The 22,435-nt window shown below is 39.4% G+C and overlaps 1 protein-coding gene across 1 annotated transcript; it reads left to right on the forward strand.

The window, feature by feature from the left end:
- Positions 1-17,332: 17,332 nt before the first annotated feature.
- On the forward strand, positions 17,333-21,046 carry YL-1 (Vacuolar protein sorting-associated protein YL-1). Its single transcript, XM_065225826.1, has 4 exons — positions 17,333-17,556; positions 17,790-18,217; positions 18,276-18,465; positions 18,526-21,046. The coding sequence occupies exons 1-4, from the start codon at positions 17,426-17,428 to the stop codon at positions 18,929-18,931; spliced, it is 1,155 nt and encodes a 384-aa protein (XP_065081898.1). The 5' UTR covers positions 17,333-17,425; the 3' UTR covers positions 18,932-21,046.
- The last annotated feature ends 1,389 nt before the right edge of the window (positions 21,047-22,435 follow it).

Genomic DNA, 22,435 nt, shown 5'->3' on the forward strand with positions numbered 1-22,435 from the left:
ACACAACGAAAGGCTGCCTGCAAGCAGCGAGCTGCAGCCCACATGACCATCCATAGAAGGAGGAAGAAGTCGCAGCGCTATTGATCGGAATCAGTAGCTCTTCATGAGTCGCTGTAGACCATCTATGTTAAGCGCGTCATACTAAAAAGTATAAACATAGAGAACCCCGCTCAAATTCCTATTCGTATACAAAACACAAGCTCCTGCTGCAGTTAACAAATAAAATTTCTCGCGTCACTTTTCAAATAGACCAATGTAACATATCCACCAGTTTGAGAAAATTTACAGATTATTATTTTAACTGTTTAGAAACAATACATTTTACAATGCTATTTTTAATGTAGTGAGTGAATAATAACGTTGAAAATTCAGTAGAAACGGTAGAATCACAAATTTGCTTTGAATTGCATGTTTCAATATAGAAAAAAAACCACGTAAGAATAGCCAAGTTGTACATCGAACATGTTACATTGGACGATTTTTCTCAATGACATAATCATGAGTGTTACATTGGACGTTTTGTTTTACATGATATTATTATATAGATAGATTCCCTTTCACAGATTTAAGAGTAGAGTACTTAACTTTAGATTGGCCCCGCCAATCGTGTTAGGCAGTCAGAATGACCGAAGGAACAATCATGTACCCATCATTTCAACTGTACATTGGACAATTTTTGATCTATAATTATCTTAAATAAATGAAAGTATTTTTGGATGGGTGTTTTGCATCATATACAATAATAGAAGAGCAATAGTGTGTATCACTTAATTCCATTTGTTTTCATTTGTTACTTAGGACCTTTTGAAAAGTGTCGCGAGATTTATTATATTAGATCACGTAGTCCTGCGTCACCATTGCGTAGAACCCCGGCTTATTTTTTTTAATTAATTGACGTCCCCTTCAACGCTAATGAAAGTTGAGAGCCCGCCGAACGCTCGCAAGACGCGTAAAAATCGTAAAAAAGAAGAAGAAAGTTTACAACAAATTGTGCAATTCTCAATAAAGTTTGAGTTTTTCACTATACACCAATTTCAAAACATTCAATGATTATAGTTTAAAAATACTTTGTTACCCTTGAACTTTTCAAAGATGGTCGTGATTTGAATTTTGAAATCCATACAGAATTCAGGCAACGTAGTTATGTCGCTGCTTTTATCTTAGGCATATATCGCACGACTGTCGAACACTCCTACAAGTCATAAAAGCCGGCGTATTGATCGATCGTTTCGTTTTTTTTTTTCACAAATGACCGACTGCCATTGTTTCCGTTTTCTTAGTCACGCATGATGGCTTTTGTCGCACCTGTCCCAACCGCCAGCAGGTGTGTTTCATACATATTTCCATATACCGCCTTATAGCATATTCGTTTTATCCATTGATCCGCAGAAAAGGGTTCGACTAAAGGAAAATAAACATACCCACAGCACACCGACAAAGTCTGAAGTCTAACTTCATTTTCTTCCAATTCCTTTATAGTGGTAGGAAAATCCGACTTTTTAATGAACTCGCCACTACGGTTATATTTATACACTCCACGAAGTACGAAAACCAGAGCACGAGTAAACACATGGGAGGTATCAAACGTTGATACACAAATGAGAAATGAGAAAACAAACAGATTTATTTTCTTACACGATGACTTCAGATTCTGCCTCAAATTTTTTCTTGATGTTTCACACGTCACTATTTGTATAACAATGTCATAAAGAAGATTATCAATTGTTGCAGCGTGACGATGGGTTCTTATCATTTGAATTAATAATGATGAGCTCTTGAGTGATGTGACAGTGTAAATGACCAGAAAACTTTGTATTTTCAATATAACTCAACCATGCATGGTGGGCTGCTCTGACAAATTATCACATATCCATTAGCAAGTTGTATAGTTCACAAACCCCGCCGGTATTATCGATCTACATTGTACACTTCTCACCATAGAGTAAGTTTCCCATTCTGTTTGGACTAGGCACTGTCGAAACACGAGCATGTTAGGAAATCCGATTCATCGCATTGCATCGTTGATGATGTTTATTAATAGCCACCGTGTCACGAAACTCGGAAAACACTACAAAATAAAAAAAAATCGAATCCCTTGTGTTGTGCAGATCTACGCGAAGTTTGATTTTCTTTGCATCGCAAACAGAAGAAGGAAAAGAATTAATCTTTAACTGTCGGCCGCCGCGCGAAAGACTATGTAAGGTACACAAGAGGAACACGTGCGAACGACTACGAATGTGAAGCGAAACTGAGCAATGCTCATGGGAGAAAGGAATAATCGCTCAGGTATGGGGCTGTTCATAAACCACGTAGACACTTTAAAGGGGGTGGCGGTTTGGCGATTGTCTACGATCCATACAAATTTCCAAAAATATTGATGTTCGATTGTCTACGCAGGGAGTTTAAAACCTCTCAAAAACGGCCGACGTAGTTTATGAACAGCCCCTATCTACATCGCATGCGCAATTTTACAGGCTATTCAGGAGGGAGAAAGATGGTTTTTGCTAGAATTGGAAGATATGATAGAATATAGCAGGAGCAAATTTTTATTATGTTGATAGTAACATTCGCACCGATCCGAGAAAAATTATGTTTTGTTTTGATGACCGAAAGTTATTCCTATTTTTAATTATACACATTTAATCTCATAGTGATAGCAATGTTTTACAAATTAAGCAGGGTTTAAATCATACAACAAGATCGCTAGCTTTCATGCTAAAAAATACTGTTTTTTGAGTCAAAAGTTATTATACGTCGTTTGGTGGCCCCCTCATGTTACTTAAGTCAAAGTGTATTTACCAGGATATTCGGAAGAATTATCAATCACGTCTCCTAACGTGCAGCCCATTCATCATTTTGGGACCACCGAAATCATCTTAGCAACAAACAGTTCGATTTATTCACTTAAATAATGAGAATGCGAAACGACGAACGTACACTTTTCACGTGTTTCTCTGCGCTGTTACTTAGGACAAACGTCATCTCCATAGAAATCGGGTGACTTAAGTAACATCGAAAAATATTTTGATCGGAAGGTGATTACGTCAAAAAGCAATTTGACTGGTAAGTAAATTTTAAAATGAGATGTGATCCTATATTCGGACAGTATATAGTGTAATAGCAGGAACATTGATTGACGCCGATAACACGACTTTCGACATTCGACGTAATGAAATCATAAATTTGATGATACTTTGTATGGTCATTCATGTCGGTTTGTCGGTGGCTTAACAGCAACGCGTTTTTCCAAAATGTTGAAAAAAAAACCCGTGTTAGTACAATGCCGCTTTTGCCGCAACGCGCTCATTGTAGGTTGTCAAACGGATTTCAGTATATTGGAAAATATGCGCATGCCACTATGCCGCTATCATTGTGTTCAGCCCTTAAGAAGCGAGTTGTCTTCTCTTCCTCTTAGGCCGACAACATAGTAGAAGCGATTCGAAGCGATTCGATTCGTTGGCAATAAGCGGAGCGCTTGCGTGAAAGCACCCTCTATGAGCGTTCTATGGGAATCGCCCAAACCAGCCATAGTGAAAGCGATGCGAAGAGGTGTAAAGCGTTCAGCAAAACGACAGAGCTGTTCGTGTTGTGTTTTGACGCCTTCGAACGCAAGTGGACTGATTCTAGTGAGGAATAACAAATTTGAACAAATATTTTGCACTGCGCGCGCGACTGTAATGTTTTCAAAAACGCTTTCACTATGTCATGGGTTGCTTCGCTTGCCGCTGCATTTCGCTTTGCCAATTGCTATCGCATCGAATCGCTTCGAATCGCTTCTACTATGTTGTCGGCCTTAGATTTTTACCACTTTGAAAACCGATTTTCGATCCGGGGCCTGGTGGTTCGAATGTTTCATATAAATCGGCTCAGCTCGACTATAGAGATTGCTAAAGTATGATTGTGTCAGTGATTTGTTTTCATCGGTAATATTTTCCGCTATATATGTAGTTTTTTTTTTCTCGATGAAAACATTTTGCGTATATGTATACGTGACGTAGTGTGCGTACGATAAACGTCAGCAATCTCTATAGTAACTGGGCCTTATTACGGGTGTCACTACACGGTGATAAGGAAGTGATACTCATAATAAGAGCCGTGATTGCCGTACAAATCAAATGGGAATCACTTCACCGTGACGACAAGTGACAAGTTTTCACCGTGAAGTGACATCCGTAATAAGCCCCACTATATTAAGGCTCTGAACCATTTGGCAATTTTTTTTAACTCTTGGTTAACATTTGACAGATGGAAAGTTATCGATTAACCCTGCTATCCGAGCATGGTTATTTCTGACAGACAAGAAGTTAAATTTTGACGACCGTGGCTCGAAAACCGGTCGATCAACAGCACGGGGATTTTCAAACATAAGATATAACTTTCGAAATGTCATTTTTAACCACGAGTTAAATTTAACTCGGCAAATGGTTCACAGCCTAATACCCCGGACAGACTATGGCTTATATCATGTAATATAGGCTGTCTTGCAATGAGCACTCATATATCTAGTTTTCACTGGAAATCCTATGTATGAGTGCTCATTGCAAGACAGCCTATATTACATAATATAAGCCATAGTCTGTCCAGGGTATAAGGCTCTGAACCCTTTGGAGATTTTTTTTTAACTTTTGGTTAAAGTTTGACAGATGGAAAGTAATCGATTAACCCTGCTATCCGAGCATGGTTATTTCTGACAGACAAGAAGTTAAATTTTGACGACCGTGGCTCGAAAACCGGTCGATTGACAGCACGGGGATTTTCGAGCATAAGAAATAACTTTCGAAACGTCACTTTTAACCACGAGTCCACGAGTTAAATTTATCTCGACAAATGGTTCACAGCATCTCACTGCGTCCTAGCAAGAAGAACGGTCGACTTGTTTCGCGCTCCGTTAATTTGGAAGTTTTCTCGCTATTATCTGACGTAAATAATCAGTTTTTTTTTCTCGCTTAGTGATTCCTGGCATAATTCCCGATAAATTTATCAAAAAGTGAGTTTTTTTCTGAGAAGAAAGTGTGTTTTCGGCATCATCGGAAGGAAAATTGTTTTTGCGATTGCCAATTCGCCAACCATTTTGCGCACCATCGGTGCGTGGTCACGCATACCTGTGCACACGGATCATCGTCATCGAGTGTCAGCATCTGCCTCCACATTCAAACCGCTCATCCATCATCGTGTGTTCAGCTGAGCGCCGAGCTTCATACAAGCACACACCAACGAAGACCGCCCGCACACGCGGATCGAAGATCATCCAAGCTGCGCATCGCTCCGCTGCTGCTGTGTAAACGCTCGGTGGTAGTAGTATAGGATTATCAGATAAGTTTTTGTTCTTGTTTCTTTCTTTCTCCCATCAGTTAAATTTTAAGTTTGTGTTTCTGTGTTAGTATTTTTTTTTCGTGTATTGTGTCCGAGTAATTTTGATTATCGTTGCAGTGGTAGAGCGTTTTTCGCTCCCACTAGTACGGCAAAATGGACATTTTGTCGGAAGACGAAATGGACGTTTTGTCGGAAGATGACACCACTTTGCCACGCGATAGCAAGAAGGGTCGAAAAAGTCTGTCATCCCAGAAATCAGATGATGTCATCCCTGGTTCGTCATCTCAGTCTGGTAATGGACAGGGACAGATAAGCCCCCGATCGCGAGCCTACTCAGAAGACTCGACTGGCCCATGGGTTGTTTACTTTCAGCCCAAAAAGAAACCTTTGAATGTAATGCAAATTACTAATGATCTGACGAAGCGGTTCTCGGCCGTGACCGAAATATCGAAGGTGAGGTACAATAAACTTCGCGTTGTCGTCTTTAACCTGAAACAAGCTAACGAGATTGCTGCCTCCCAGCTCTTTACACTCGAGTATAGAGTGTACATCCCAGCTCGTAATGTGGAGATCGAAGGTGTGGTCACCGAAGCGAGTCTGACCCCAGAGATCTTGGCGAAGCAAGCGGTTGGCCGTTTCAAGAACCCCTTGCTTCCCACGGTTGAGATACTGGAAGTCCAGAAGCTGAACTCAGTATCTTTCAGCGAGGGTAAAAAGAGCTTTACCCCCACAGACTCGTTTCGGGTGACCTTTTCTGGTTCAGCCCTTCCTCACTACATCGAGTTGGGAAAACTTCGGCTACCTGTGCGTTTGTTTGTTCCTCGGGTCATGAACTGCCAAAACTGCAAACAGTTGGGACATACGGCCTCTCACTGTGGCAGCAAGGCACGCTGTTCCAAATGCGGGGAGAAGCACGAGGATGGCGCCTGCACAGTCACTGCACCAAAATGCGTGTACTGTAAGGGAACTCCTCATGGTCTCTCATCGTGCCCGGCGTACAAACAACGCGGGGAGAAACTAGAACGCTCTCTTAAGGAGCGTTCCAGGCAGTCTTTTGCAGCAATGCTAAAAACAGCCACACCATCAACCAACGACAAAAATCCCTTTGCTGTTTTGTCTGATGACGAGTCTGACTCTGACTTGGCTGAGGAGGGAGTTTCTTTCAGTTTTCCGGAAGGTTCTGCACGGAAACGAAAACGCATCCGTTCGCGGAAAGTTGCAGATAAGGAACCCCAAATCAGCTTGCCCAAATCAAGGAGTGATGGAAAAAAGGAAGTTTCTACTCCTCCTGGTTTCCGCAGAACTGACTATAACCAGAACTTTCCATCTCTCCCGGGGACATCAAAAACCCCTGATGGCCCATTTTTAAGAACAGAAGCCCCTTCTTCATCCGGGTTGTTCTCATTTGATAAAATTGTGGACGATATTCTCAAGTACCTCAATATTTCTGATCCTCTCAAAAGCATTGTTCTGGCAATGCTTCCTTCTGTGAAGACCCTCTTGAAGCAATTAACATTGAAGTGGCCCCTCATTGCAGCAATCATTTCCTTCGATGGATAATTTTCCAAACGAGGTCGGGGATTTGATCACTGTTCTACAGTGGAATTGTCGAAGTCTCATTCCTAAATTAGATTCTTTTAAGTTTTTAATTCACAATAATGATTGTGATGCATTTGCTGTTTGTGAAACTTGGCTCTCTTCAGATATCGATCTTCCTTTTTATGATTTTAACATTATTCGACTGGATCGTGAGGATTCGCGTGGAGGAGGGGTACTTTTGGGGATCAAAAAGTGCCATTCCTTCTATAGAGTGAATCTTCCACAATTTCCAGGTATTGAAGTTGTTGCATGTCAGGCTATTATTAAAGGTAAGAGCCTTTGTATTGCTTCTGTTTATATTCCTCCTAGAGCCGTTGTTAATCGCAAACAACTTTCAGATATCTGTTCGGTACTTCCTGCTCCACGGTTGATTATGGGAGATTTGAATTCCCACGGTACAGGCTGGGGGGAACTGTATGATGACAACCGTTCTACTTTGATATATGACCTCTGCGACAGCTTTAATATGACAATTCTTAACAATGGAGAAGAAACACGTTTGGCTGGCCCATCCTCGAATGGAAGTAGATTAGACCTCACACTTTGCTCTAACTCATTATCGTTGGATTGCACGTGGAATGTGATCCAAGATCCCCACGGTAGTGATCACTTGCCGATCAAAGTTTCAGTTGCCAGTGGGTTCAATCCGTCGGAACCCGTTAACGTCACGTACGATCTTACCCGTAATATCGATTGGACAAAGTTCAAGAATGTGATAGAAGATGCCCTGACGTCGGTAGAAGGGCTTCCACCGTTGGAGGAATATAACTTCCTCTCCAATCTGATCTTGGACAGCGCGCTTCAAGCTCAAACTCGGCCGGTTCCAGGAACGTCTTTCCGTAGGAAACCTCCTTCCCCTTGGTGGGACCACCAATGCACTGAGGTTTATCGTAAAAAGTCCGACGCGTTTAAGCTTTTCCGGAAACGTGGAACACCCGTACATTTCGAAGCGTACTCGGCTCTTGAACGCGAACTCAAGAGCCTCATCAAAGCCAAGAAACGCGGATACTGGCGGCAATTCGTGGACGGATTATCGCGCGAAACGTCGATGAATACGCTTTGGAATGCGGCGCGAAGAATGCGTAACCGGTCTTCAAACAACGAGAGCGAGGAGTACTCCGATAGTTGGATTCTCAAGTTCGCGCGAAAAGTATGTCCTGATTCTGTGCCGGCACAGATGATTCCTCGCGAAACGACGAATTCGGTAGACGAGATCAGCCAGCCTTTTTCAATGCTGGAGCTCTCACTCGCGCTCCTTTCGTGTGGCAATTCGGCTCCGGGGGCTGATAGAATCAAGTTCAACTTGTTGAAGAACCTCCCAGACGTCGCTAAGAGGCGCATGTTGAACTTGTTTGGTCAGTTCCTGGAGCTTAATATTGTTCCGGATGATTGGAGGCGGGTGAGAGTTATAGCCATTAAAAAGCCTGGAAAACCCGCATCAGATCACAATTCGTATCGTCCCATTGCGATGTTATCGTGTATTCGAAAATTGTTGGAGAAAATGATCCTTTTTCGCCTGGACAAATGGGTTGAGTTGAACCACCTACTCTCAGATACTCAATTTGGTTTCCGTAGGGGCAAGGGAACGAACGACTGTCTCGCGTTGCTTTCCACTGAAATTCAGTTGGCTTTTGCTAATAAAGAGCAAATGGCTTCTGTCTTCTTGGATATCAAGGGGGTTTTTGATTCAGTATCGGTTGAAGTCCTTTCAGACAAACTCCACGCTTGTGGCCTTTCTCCATTAATTAATAACTTTTTGTACAATTTGCTGTCAGAGAAACATATGAGCTTTTCTCATGGAAACTCTACAGCTTCACGATTTAGCTACATGGGTCTCCCCCAGGGCTCATGTTTAAGCCCCCTTCTGTATAATTTCTACGTCAGAGAAATTGACAATTGTCTAAGGGACAACTGCACGTTGAGACAACTTGCAGATGACGGAGTAGTGTCTATGACAGGACCCAGAGAGGCCGACCTGCAAGGACCCTTACAGGATACCTTAGACAATTTGTCTACTTGGGCTATCCAGCTAGGTATCGAATTCTCCACGGAGAAAACTGAGTTGGTCGTTTTTTCTAGGAAGCATAGCCCAGCACAACCAAAGCTTCAACTTTTGGGTAGGCCGATCACTCATTCTATGTCCTTCAAATATCTTGGGGTCTGGTTCGATTCAAAATGCACCTGGAGATCCCACATTGAGTATCTGAAGCGGAAATGCCAACAAAGGATCAATTTTCTCCGAACAATTACCGGAACGTGGTGGGGAGCCCATCCGCAAGATCTTCTAACGTTGTACCGGACAACGATTTTATCGGTTTTAGAGTACGGTAGTTTTTGCTTCCAGTCGGCGGCTAAAACGCACATCATCAAACTGGAACGGATCCAGTATCGCTGTCTTCGTATCGCGTTAGGATGCATGCACTCGACTCATACGATGAGTCTCGAAGTGTTAGCGGGCATGTTGCCACTCTCTGATCGGTTTTCGGAATTATCCCTCAGGCTCCTCACCCGTTGTGAAATTATGAACCCACTGGTGATTGCAAACTTTGAGAAGCTTCTTGAGCTAAACCCTCAAACTCGTTTTATGTCATTGTACTACGTGTACATAACACAGGATGTCAGCCCTTCGCAGCATAATCCCTATCGTGTTTGCTTCTCCGACTTCGACAGTTCTGTTCATTTTGATTTATCAATGACGCAAGAGATTCGCGGAATCCCAGAGTATCATCGTTCCATGATTGCTCCGTCAATTTACGCTGCAAAGTTTGGCCAAGTTGATTCCGCAAGATCGTTATTCACAGATGGATCACTAATAGAGGCGTCCGCTGGTTTTGGTATTTATAACGAATTTCATAGCGCCTCTCGAATGCTTCAAGCTCCTTGTTCCGTATATGTTGCTGAGCTGGCGGCAATACATTGTACGCTAGAAACGATCGCCTCACTTGCACCAGATCATTATTTTATTTTTACGGATAGTCTCAGTTCTGTCGAGGCTATTCGCTCCATGAGGCCGGTAAAGCACTCCTCGTATTTTCTCATGAAAATACGAGAGCTTCTAAGTGCTTTATCTTTAAGATCTTTTGTCATCACCTTTGCATGGGTCCCATCTCATTGCTCGATTCCGGGCAATGAGAAGGCGGACTCGCTTGCAAAGGTGGGCGCTATGGAAGGCGATATTTACGATCGACAAATCGCCTACGACGAATTTTTCTTCATTTATCGTCAACAGTCCCTCGCCAGCTGGCAAAATAAATGGAGTGAAGGGAGTTTGGGACGATGGTTATATTCAATCATCCCCAGGACGCAGATCACATTATTTGGTCATGTGCTGAGCACCGTGGAGTCAGATCCGAATTGTACGATTCCCTTCGGGCTCGAGGTAGACAACCTAATGTTCCAGTTCGGGATATTTTGGCTAGACGCGATCTGGAGTTTATGCAACTCATATATGTTTTCTTGAAGAATATTAACCATAGATTGTAAGTTTGATTAACCTTGTGTTTAGTTTGTGTTTTGTATGTGTGTGTGCATTTTTTTTTTTTTGTAGATTTGTTTCTGTAATAATTGTATAGTTACAGAGTTGATATAACGTCGATAGGATTAAGTATTTGTTTTAGAAATAGTGAAATTTTTTAATCATAAATCATATTCCAAATCTCCTTTTCCCTCTCCCGATCCAAACAATTGTCATCCACTAACCTCGAGAAGACCGCGAGTAATCGGTTCCAATCCTTTAATTTTAGATTTAAGACATTTATAATGTATAAAGAAAATGATAACTTGGCTCTGTAAAGTTTATTCGAATGAGCCTGTACAAATAAAGTAATTAACAAAAAAAAAATGGTTCACAGCCTAAATATAGTGACTATAAGCTCGACCGGTTCGGAAAATGTCTGTCTGTGTGTGTAACGAAATTAATACGCTCATATTTCTCAGCAACCGCTGCACCGAATTGGACACAGCTAGCGACACATGAAAGGTACTGTGGTCCCATTGAATACTTTTGGATTCGGTCAACCGGTTCTGGAGAAATAGCCTTAACATGTTCCGGTGAATATTGGATGTGCACATTTAATATTTATTGCCGAGATTGGCACTGGTGACTAGCTCGGCATTTTATTTTGCTGAAATTCAGTGAAAATCATGCTGAGATTCAGCTTACAAACAAGAATTTTGCTGGCATCTCAGTTAATAAACAGAAATTTTGTTGAGATATCAGTAAAAATAAATACCGTGTGTAAGACTGGAATCGAGCTAAAACATTGTAAACTCATTGTGCGATACTTAAAATTACTTTAGAATTCAAAAAAAGATCAATGGAAGTCAAATAAAGTGACCAGGAATACCTTGGTCACTTCGAGGCATATTCCGAATTGGTCCAAATCGCATCTCACGACACATCAAATCACATTAGAACTCAAAAGTAAGATCAATGGTAGACAAATAAAGCGCCCAGGTTCATGTTGGCTCCATCCGGGTATGTTCCAAGTACCCCCAGGGAAATGCTAGGGAAAATGGCCAGTTTATGATTTGATCCAAAACCCATCATGCGACACAGCCAATTACTTTAGATTTCTAAAAAAAAATCAATGGAAGTCAAATAAAGTGCCCAAGACCACCTAGGCCACTTCCGAGCATGTTCCGGGTACCCCCTGGCAAGTGGGCAGTTTCTTACTTGGTTCAAAACCTGTGATGTGACACATCAAATCAAATCAGAATTCAAAATTAAGATCAATTTTTGTCAAACATAGTTCCTAGGCCCACCTTGTCCACATCCGGGCATGTGCCGGGTACCCCCAGGGAAGTTGCAAATTTCTGACTTGGTTCTAAGCCCGACATATCAAATCAAATAAGATTTCAAAAACAAGACCAATGTGTGAGGTTTTGACCGTTCCCACCGGAATCACCCAACCCTTTTGGAAAGCAGGCACAACCTACCTATTCAACTGAACTGCGACGAAAAAGGACGAGTCAAGGCTGCACACGCTGCACACGCTGCACACGCTGCACACACTCACGTGGGCTGATTCGATGGTGGAAGGCTGATGACGTGGAAGTTGCTTGTCATTCTGCTTCAACTGCGTCGCTGCGTTATAGATGTCAACTGACAGCGAGGGGTACATAATCATGCGTATTCGACCTGGCGATAGGGTGCTCCTTACACAATGGAAGTCAAATAAAGTTCCTAGCACCACATTGGCCACTTCCAATCTATCTTTGGGATTCATGGATTTCCTATGTTTCGAGGGGTGCATCGATTAGCTTGGGACCGAAGAGAGTGGTACCAGAGCTGAGCCAAAAAAGTTGAGCACGTTTTTTCGGGACCTTCTAGTCTTAGAGTTACTCGGAAAAAACAACCATACAATTACCATAAAATAAAATACAGTTACAACCAATCTCTATCTTATTTTACGTATATATTACAAGAAATTTTAACATATTGTTATTATAGTAGATGTACAATATGTCGCATATTGTAAGGATTTTCAACAATAGAACAACATTACCATTAAAGGTAAATGGCTCAAGTTTGTTCGGGAAAAAGTGATTTTTCGTATAGTTAAGATACATAACAACACCCTTGTTCTATTGTAGATTTCCCCATTTACCATAGATTCTATTGTGAAAATACTAAATTCTATGGTTATTTTATTGCTGTAGACAGTAAGATTTATTGTGAATACAATAAATTCTATTATTGGTTACAATACATTTTATTGCACCTCTATGGTTCTTTTTTAACGGGTACCTCTATGTAACTACCAACCGGTGCACAGTGGTTCCTGGCTGACCAAAACCTCAAAACTTAAAGTTGATATTTTTTATTTCAATATTTTTTTTATCATTTTAACATAGGGGAAATGACGGCTTCGGCATGCCAGACTATTTTCGGCAACCCAAATTGAAACACTATTTTCACTGGATTTTCTTACGAAAACACTTCGCTGAATGCATGCAAACGATTATTTATGCTTTCAGCTTCAATTTGACTATATTTTACCACTGAGAAAAAGCAATCTAGCAGGGTTTTCTTGAAATGAAACACACGCACTACAAATTGTAGCTGATTTAGAGTTGCCGATAATAGAACAGCAGATTTACATGCAGTTCAAATAGAACGGTTGCCGAAGAAAAACTGGTTGCCGACAATACTCGCTCTCACTAGAGAACATTGGAACTTTGTAAAAGCGTTTCAAAACAGTTTTTGACAATTCTTTCGACTGAAATTGTTAGAGCAGCTGGCAGCAAAAGATTGTAAACAAACCAATACTGCATATGTGTGCGTTCCTTAGAGAAAAAGGCTATAGAAAGAAGGTTGCTGCTTAGGTTGCCGAGAATACGTAAATTCCCCTATATACTCTTATCTTAAATTAAATGATTTGTGCAGTTTTGTTGATCACATTTTTTTTTGAAAAAAATCGTAATGTATATTGTTACTGTTTTGCTCATATATAGCAAAAAATAATGAGTTTATCAACTTGGTTGCTTCAGAAGAAATGTTCCTGTTCTGCACTGTTTTAAGGGACAGTTTGTAATAAAAACTTAGCAAAAATATATATTTTCACATTTAGACTAAACAAAACATATGACAGACACATCCGCCCACTATCCTTTAGTAACCAAAAGATAGCTAGAAAAGTTAGCTTTCAGGTAGGATTTAATGTGTTTTGTGATTTTTTGCGAAAGATGTTGAAATCAGGAATAACAAGTAAAGTGTTCTTTGGAAAATATCCGCTTCTAAGTTATATAATCTGCGGTGTATACTGTAGCAAGCTTCACAATGCCTTTTTCAAAGCACACCAACACGCACACACATACACACACGCACCATATGTCTATATCTTATGGTTCATGAGTTATGATTTTTTTAAACAAGCAGGTTAGGGTGGCCCCTAGACAATCTTCTTTAAATATCTTTTTATACCTTCATTCCTCGTGAAATTTTTATACTAGACACTTTAAGAACTTTTTATGACGCATATTTTTGAAATTAAATTAAATGCTTTAAACAGAAAAAGCTATTGCTGATTACCAAAAATGAAGAAAAAACGATGTTTCCAATGAATCTAAATGTTTGAAAATCGGTTTGCTCCATTTTGATATATTGACAATTGTAAAGAGCCATTTTTCGAAGAACTTTCTAATCAAAAAAGATAGTAACCTAGTAGCTTGAGCAAAAATATGCGTCGTTAAAAGATCTAAATGTAATCAGAACAATGTGTTTACGAGAAATTGAAGCATGACAAGATATTCAAAGAAAACCGATTTTAGTGTCCACCCTAACTCATGAACGATAAGAGATAAACACGTTGTGTATTCAACAAAATTGCTTTGAATTGATAGTTCTACAGCTGTTTAGAGCACTGCTTTGGTCTATCTCAAATAATTAAAAAGTTTGTATTTTTAATTCACCAATTTTATGGACCACCCTAATTTTACAAACATAAAGATTGAACAAAAAATATGAAGCAACTTTCCCTAAGAAACCATATACCTAAAACCGGCGGTTTGGGCGCAAACATTTTTGTCTTGCTAAATACGGCTTTGGGACCATTACACAACCATTGCACATTGGTTTTGGTCCTACTATACTCCTTTTTGTGACGTCTTGATTGTCAAGTTTTCTTCGTATAGCTAAAAAACATATATTTAAACTGTTTTTTTTTTGCCTATTTGCAACAATTTAGAGGTTTTGGCCAACTTTTGTTCTAAGGGGAACCACTGTGCGGTGGAAGCTAACGATTTTAAATTGGCTCATTACTTGACCAGCCTATTGGTCCCAAGCAAATCTATTAACGTACCCCATTCTAGTGGAAATTCTAGCACTACACTATGTTTGTTTTGATTCGCTATGAATGTTTGACAGATAAAATGAGGGGTTCGTTTCGAGGGGTAAATCCGTTAGCTTGGGACCGAAGAGAGTACCAGAACTGAGCCAAAAAGTTGAGCACGTTTCTTCGCGACCTTCTGGTCTTAGAGTTATCTCTATGGTACTACCACCTGGTGGAAACTAACGATTTCAAATTGGCTCACTACTGGACTAGCCTATTGGTCCCAAGCAAATCACCCAACAAACAATTTGAGTTGTTCAACAGCCAAATAAGCTATTTTTTAGCTGAAGAAGCTTGTTTTTGCCTGAATAAGCTCTTATTCAACATTCAATGTTTGTTGGACAATTAACGGACCCAGGAACGGACCCCATTCTAGTCGAAATTCTAGTACTACACAATGTTTGTTTTGATTCGCTATGAAAGCTTTACAGATAAAATGAGGGGTTCGTGGATTTTCCTATGTTTCGAGGGGTGCATCGATTAGCTTGGGCCGAAGAATGTACCAGAGCTGAGCCAAAAAGTTGAGCACGTTTGCTTAAATCGTGTAAGAAAACGTGTTTGCAAACTAACTGTTATTATTTCGGTATAGATCGGAGATGTTTTCATGGTAAATTATGCATAACAAGTTTGCACCCACAGGTAGAGGTTACCTCCTGCGCAGCTGCATTTTTCGGAAAATGGTGAATATGTGCGATTTCCACTAGGATGAAAAAGGAAATTAAGTGAATTTACTTAGGAGAGATTGTATCATGCTGGTGATAATGCAGAAATGGTTGAAGAGGACGCCAATATTCAATAAATGTTCATTTTGGCCTTTTTTAGGTAAACATATTGATACTCACAATTTTCGACGGAAAACGCAACGAAACTTGATTTACCCAACACGCACCACCCGCATAAACGATAACCAACAACCTATTCGGGTTATCATCCCAACAATATGTGGTACGGTGGCACGATTTGTGGTATCGTTCATGTATGGTGCTCGTTTATTAGGGCATACTGTAAAATGGTGCTCGAGGGTTTATAAAGTGATAACAAGATGACAAATCATCTTTATTTTTAGTAATTGAGCAAATTACTTCTGTTTACATCATATGTACGATGCAGCATTGATGGAGCTGTGAAATTAAATGAATATATCTTATGAAAGTTCATCTGGAAAAGTCAAAGATGCACATCAGTCTGATTGTGAAAACATTTTCTTCTTCAATTCGAATGTTATATTGGAAGGATTTTACGCAGGCTTGATAAAAATTATGATTTAATGCTAATTTTCACGAATTTTATATGCAGTCTGTCAACATTATCATCATCATGCAGTGGCGACATCTGCGTCGAGCTTTTACGGCAATCTTCCAATCTTTGAAATTTTATCAGTGTATATTAACGATATTAACTGCATGAAGAAGATGCCTTCTACCGCTAAGTGCGCTCAGTGTTCACCACTTTCTGATCTGAAGAGATCTAAAGCTCTCCATTAGGTACTGCAGCGTGACGTCATTAGGTACTGCAGCGTGACGTCATAAATGAACTCAGTGTTAATCGGCTGAACCTTTTTGACAGTTCAGTGGTACTGTTTACAAGCACTTAGTCGTTTTTTTCGAAAAAAAATTTCTTAATTTTTTGAATTTTAACTTGAAAATTGTCGAGGAACAGCGCGTTGCAAGGATGTTGCTCGTGAACATTACAGAAATGCTGTTAACATCTCACTGCAGTCTGAAAAATTATCGAGAAAATCCACCCAAGAAACAATCGACTAAGTCCACGTAAACAGTACCACTAAACTGTCATCAGATTGAGGTTAACCCCGACGGTGCAAAACCTAATTCTGTACCGAGATGCATACCTGGCATATTTCTGGATCAGCAATTAAAAAGGGCCCATCAACATTTGTAAACAAACCGTTCCAAAGCCCTTTACTCACAAAGCAAAGGCCACTCACGCAAACCAACACCATCATCGGATAGGGGAAACTTTCACCTACACGATGATGGTGTTGGTTTGTGTGGGCGGCCTTCGATTTGTGAGAAATGGGCTTTGGAACGGTTTGTTTACAAAAGCTGATGGGCTCTTTTCTATTGTTGATCCAGATTTGTTTGTGTGCATAAATTCAGTACCGTTTACACTAATGATATTAAAACGAATTTTGTCTTGAATTAGGTTTTGCACCGTCGGGGTTAACCTCGACAGTTCACTGGTACTGTTACGTGATGACAGTTCACTGGTACTGTTTACGTGGACTTAGTCGATTTTTTCTTGGGTGGATTTTCTCGATAATTTTTCAGACTGCAGTGAGATGTAAACAGCATTTCTGCAATGTACACGAGCAACATCCTTGCAACGCAATGTTCCTCGACAATTTTCAAGTTAAAATTCAGAAACTTTAGAAATTTTTTTTCGAGAAAACGACTAAGTGCTTGTAAACAGTACCACTGAACTGTCAAAAAGGTTCAGCCGTTTAACACTGAGTTCATTTGTGACGTCACGCTGCAGAACCTAATAGATCTGCGGATTTGAGACAGTGTTTTAGTTGACAGTTTACGCAGCGTCGGTTATTTTGTGAATTTTTGTTTTGATATTTTTAGACATGCTCCCATGTTAGTTTTCCAACAAAATAATTGATGATACTTATATTTGATGTGTGATACCTAATTCAACTAGAGAAACATAGCTTCAGAATGGCAGCAGCTCGCGAACGTCGCTCGAATGCAGGTAACCGCATTGCTAAACTCCTGGACGAAGAAGAGGACGAATTTTACAAAACATCGTATGGAGGATTTAGTGAAACTGCCGATGATCGTGATTATATGTACGTACCTACTTAGGGATGGTCCATTAATTATGTCACGCAAATTTGGCCCATTTTCAACCCCCCCTCCCCCCTTTGTCACATTTTTTGTATGGACCTTAATTTTTTTTTGTATGGCTCGTCACAGTTTTCAAAACCCCCCCTCCCCCCTAAATGTGTGACATAATTAATGGACGACCCCTTAGTAACTGGTAACTGATTGTAAGTAATATTGCCTATACTTTTTTACGTAGTCAGAGAAACGACGATGAGGAGGATATCATCGATTCAGACTTCAGTATAGATGAAAATGACGAGCCGGTTTCGGATCAGGAGGAGGAAGCGCCTAAACGGAGGAAAAAAGTTGTCACAAAAGCGTACAAAGAACCGGTCAAGAAGAAAACTCCCGTCAAAGCTACCAAGGAAGCGAAGCACAAACCCGAGCGGCAAAAATCACCCAAAAAGAAAGACAAATGTACCTTTACGGTGTTGGACTCGGGTCGAAAGTCGTTCCGTAAATCCACTGCAGCTAAGACCGCTGCCACTCAGAGTCGCATGAAGCAGCGGGTTGAAGCGGAGAAACGTAAGCCGAAGGTTGTTAAAGTGGAAGAATACATACCTACGCAAGAGGAATTGTTAGAGGAAACGGAGATTACCGAGAAGGAAAATCTAAAGTCACTCGGTATGCATTGAAAAAATATTACATCCGATCAATCTTAACTAGCTTGGCTTATTCATAGAAACATTTCGCAAAATGGAGCTGGAGAAGAAGAAAACTCGACCCACAAAACGAGTTTTCACGGGTCCTATAGTAAAATACCAATCGTTTACCATGCCATTGGTTGAGGAAGTTTCTCCTAACAAGAGTGCTTCATCGGAATCTCCGACCAAAATGGAAGTCGATGATTTGGAGGAAACTAAAGAGAAAAGGTCAGTAATTTTGCTTATTTTTGACAAGAGTTGATATATTGACTTTTTTCCTTCCAAAAGTATTAAAGAAAAACAGCGCAAAGGTAAAAGGACGTCATCCAAAGTAGAAGTCAGGGGACGATGCGAACGTACCTTTATTACGTTTGACAATGACATAGACGATACCCTGTTTAGTAGCTACTTTCCCAAACCATTGAAGCGGGAAAGACGTAGCCAGATTTGCGCCATAACTCGTCTTCCAGCGCGATATTTTGATCCGGTTACTCAGCTGCCCTACCGGAACCTGCAGGCATTTAAAATTCTGCGTGAGGCATACTACCAACAGTTGGAGGATAGGGGTAATCCGGAGAATCTGGATGTCAGTAAGTGGCTCGATTGGCGTAAAAAGATCAAGGAATTTCGCCTGAAGAGTTTGAACAAAAATAGCTCACTCCTCGGTATGATCTCTTCCACGGGAAATACATAAATTTAGGATACGCGATTAAAAATGTTGATAGTCTTTTTTTGAATAGGATCGAATGAAATTTATGTCATCGTAAGTACCTACCTAGGTAATTATAAATTGTAGTTTAACTTCAAACACCTATATTTTTTTTTCAAAAGGGCTTGCGTACACATAAAAGCATGACCTATAATTATCTTCTTTTGGTTAGAACATTCACACAAGAACAAATACTGGTACATACAAGTTTTATTATTTCTCACTATTGTGCATAACATATTCAACGTCAACAGTTATTCTTCTGCTCTATCACATTAAAATCAGACTATCATGATGTTATGCTAGGGATTATTATTGTGTATCATTCCAGTGTATCATTTTGTATTTCATACAGTTACCTCCTGCAGTTGCCTGTGCAGTTTTAATGTGAGTGTCCCTATAGACAGGTTGCTTGGTGCATTGTTTTAGTGTTGCCAATATGTGCCAATATCAATACTGTTTTTAGTTTTATCACCATTCATTCCTAAATTGGATTAGGTATCTAAATATATGTTCACGGCCCATGAGAGTAGCTCAAAATTTATTTGAAATTGTCTCAAAATTACGAAAAGTGGGTTTAACCTAGAGAATGAGTAAAATTTTCATTGTTTTCCAAGAAAAGCTTCTTGAATCTGCGGAAAATCCAAATATATTTTACCCAGTCTATTAATCTACTCCTAGACTGACTAAAAAATTTGTTGATTTTCCTTATTCAAGTGGTTTTTCCCGGTAAAGTGAGGGAAGTTACTCACTTACTAAACGGCCACTGAGAATAACTAAGAGACAAAATTTCGTTTATTCAATTGTATGATAAATAAAAAAAACTATGTGCTCAGCGCAGAATTTTTTCCATAACTCTGAGTAGAACTGACTCTCTCTCTTTCTAGAGTTATTCTCAGTGGCCGTGTGGAAATACCCACTTTTTGCAAATTTGTGTTCGTGTAGCAAATACAGCAAATGAATCTAACTCATATTTGAGTCCCGTTTACTCAAATTCGCAAAAGCGTATATACGAGGTCACTCATAGAATGAGTAATTTTTTACTCACATATGAGTAAATCAGGGCTATTCTGCGCGGCGTGTGAGATGAAGTGACAATTGATTTGCACGGAGAGTCACCTCACCCGAGGTGACAATTGTCACTTCACAAGTGAGAGCGTGTCACCTCACCTCACACGCCGCGCAGAATAGGCCTGAATGTCACATACATATATGAGTGACATTTTGAGGAGATTTATTTGCCGTACAGATTAAATCAAAAGGCTGCTAAAGAAGTTACACAGTCGATGAAAACGAACCAAAACTTATTGAAAAATTCAAACTTTTTTTTTTTGGAATAAAGTGGTGCTTCATTACGAGCTTTTAATTTTATTCAAAAAGGAGTGAAAAATAAAACAAAAATGATTAAAATTTAACATCTAATGAGGAACAGCATATTCTCAAAAATGGTTAGTATTTCATAATGTTTGGGTGTTTTAAACGGCCATATATTTGAAACGCTTTCAGCCAATACCTTTTTCCTTATCAGTACGCAACCAAGCACTTCATAACGCTGTGTTACGATACGTTATGTTTAGTTTGTTCCTCAAATAAAATTGGGTTCTACTTTGTCGATGAGTCGGTAAAGTAGGAATATTGGAAGGATTTCTTATAGGATTTTCTCATATTTCATGTTTAGGTATGCATGTTGGCTAAAATTCTTAACAATAAATTATAAATATATAGAATGAACTGTAAACAGTCGATAGGCGTTTCTGATTTCAATCATTAATTGCTGGTCTTCAGTACTTAACAAGTTATATTGTTACAAAATGATCAAACTGCCCATGTCATGTTAATGTTAAACAACAAAAAAGGAAAACAGGAGATTTTTTGTAAACGCTCAATCTATACCTTAAAAGAATAACTATTTTAAAGGCTGGAGCATTAAAATTAAATCAATAGCATGAAAATGAGGACGGGGTCCGCTCTGAATGATAATTAAAATTCACTACTGCAGTCAACTCTTCACAACTCGATATCGAGCTTTAGAACCATAGTAAACATTAATTTCATGGCTACTGTGATAGCGATTTTCTATGGGATTGTTAATAAATAAACGAACTCTCTATAAGACTCGATAATTCTCTAATACGATGGTCCCTTGAATATCGAGTTGTAGAGAGTTCACTGTATAGTGTTCATGAGACAAATGGTATCGTAAATTACACGTCCTTTTTCCCATTTTCGGATGAAACGGATTTCAATTTTTTTTTCCTGTTGCCTGGAAAATTCGGTTTGTTTGAAAACGGGAATGAGAGTGATTACTAGTAACAAAACAGTTCTACAAATCATGTTATTTTAGGTGAAAGTTTAGGTATAGTTCCATCAGACAAGTGATGGTTGTAGGTTCTTTTCGGTGTGATTTGGGTTGGTTTGGTTGTTAGGTTACAATTTGGCAAACTGTGTACTTGTTAAGATCAGCTTGCGAGCAGAAATGGGTTTGTGGCATTTCGTGTGATTGGGGATGGATACTGGTTCAGCATTCCGAGTTGCCATCTTCGAAATCAGGGGCCTCATTTTGCAAGTCGAAACGACAAACTTTTTCATACATGCGTTCATACAAAAAATGCTTCGTTTCGATTTGCGCAATGAGGCACCGCATGTTAACAAACATTGATGATTGCAAAAATCACAAAAGTTATTGTGGAACATGAATATATGAAAATTTCACAAAGCTTTTCTGACAAAATTGTGAGAAAAAAAATCACTTACTCAAAACTTACTCAATATATTTTGCATTTCTTCAGGATTTCGAGTAAACTGAAAAGTAGGGAGGTATTTAGCAATGTCTTTTCAATACAACACGACATTGATTATTTCTAATTCTTTCAAACAAATATTTTGAAGATGAACATATATTTATGTGGATGCTTTTACTATTAATCTATTTTTAATTATTTATTACAGTAAGGTTTCTCCTTTCTTGCAATAAATCACAATTTCTATGAAAGTGCTCACTTAAATGTGTGATCCGGAAACGAAGGGCTTATTTATGAAACGAATTAAGTAAATTTCTAGGAGCCATGTTCTCTCGCCACGGTGGCCCTGTGACCGTTATGATCAACAAAATATATATTATGATCAACATAACAATTGTCTAAACTTTCACTACAAAACATTAAAAAACCTTTTGAAAGATAATGATTTTCTATTATTATTTTCAAATAGGGTTAGTGTGCTAGTTGCCTTATTTTAAATTTCACATTGTTTCATTCCTTTCGATATTGATTTCGATACAAAGTTAGAACATACATTTTGCCATAATTTTTCGGAAATAAAATCATGAAAATATATTTCAAGTTTGATTTAGGCCCTACTTAGTACCCCGAATACAACCTATAATCAAGGTTGCAAAGACTCATTTCAGCTAAAATAATGTTTTTCGGAATAATAAAACCAAAAGATGGTATGATGGCATGTTTTACTTGTAACTTACAAGAAGAGGTT

The sequence above is a fragment of the Ochlerotatus camptorhynchus genome, unplaced genomic scaffold, assembly GCF_037179485.1.
Source record: "Ochlerotatus camptorhynchus isolate MF236.1 unplaced genomic scaffold, CSIRO-AGI_Acam_v1.1 ptg000238l, whole genome shotgun sequence".
NCBI classification, from domain to species: Eukaryota; Metazoa; Arthropoda; class Insecta; order Diptera; family Culicidae; genus Ochlerotatus; species Ochlerotatus camptorhynchus.

Bases quoted from the DNA above. Each gene is read 5' to 3' on its own strand.
- YL-1 (XM_065225826.1), top strand. From the start codon at position 17,426: ATGGCAGCAGCTCGCGAACGTCGCTCGAATGCAGGTAACCGCATTGCT. The intron at 17,557-17,789 runs GTACGTACCTAC...TTTTTTACGTAG, and splicing joins GCCGATGATCGTGATTATAT to TCAGAGAAACGACGATGAGG. The intron at 18,218-18,275 runs GTATGCATTGAA...GCTTATTCATAG, and splicing joins GGAAAATCTAAAGTCACTCG to AAACATTTCGCAAAATGGAG.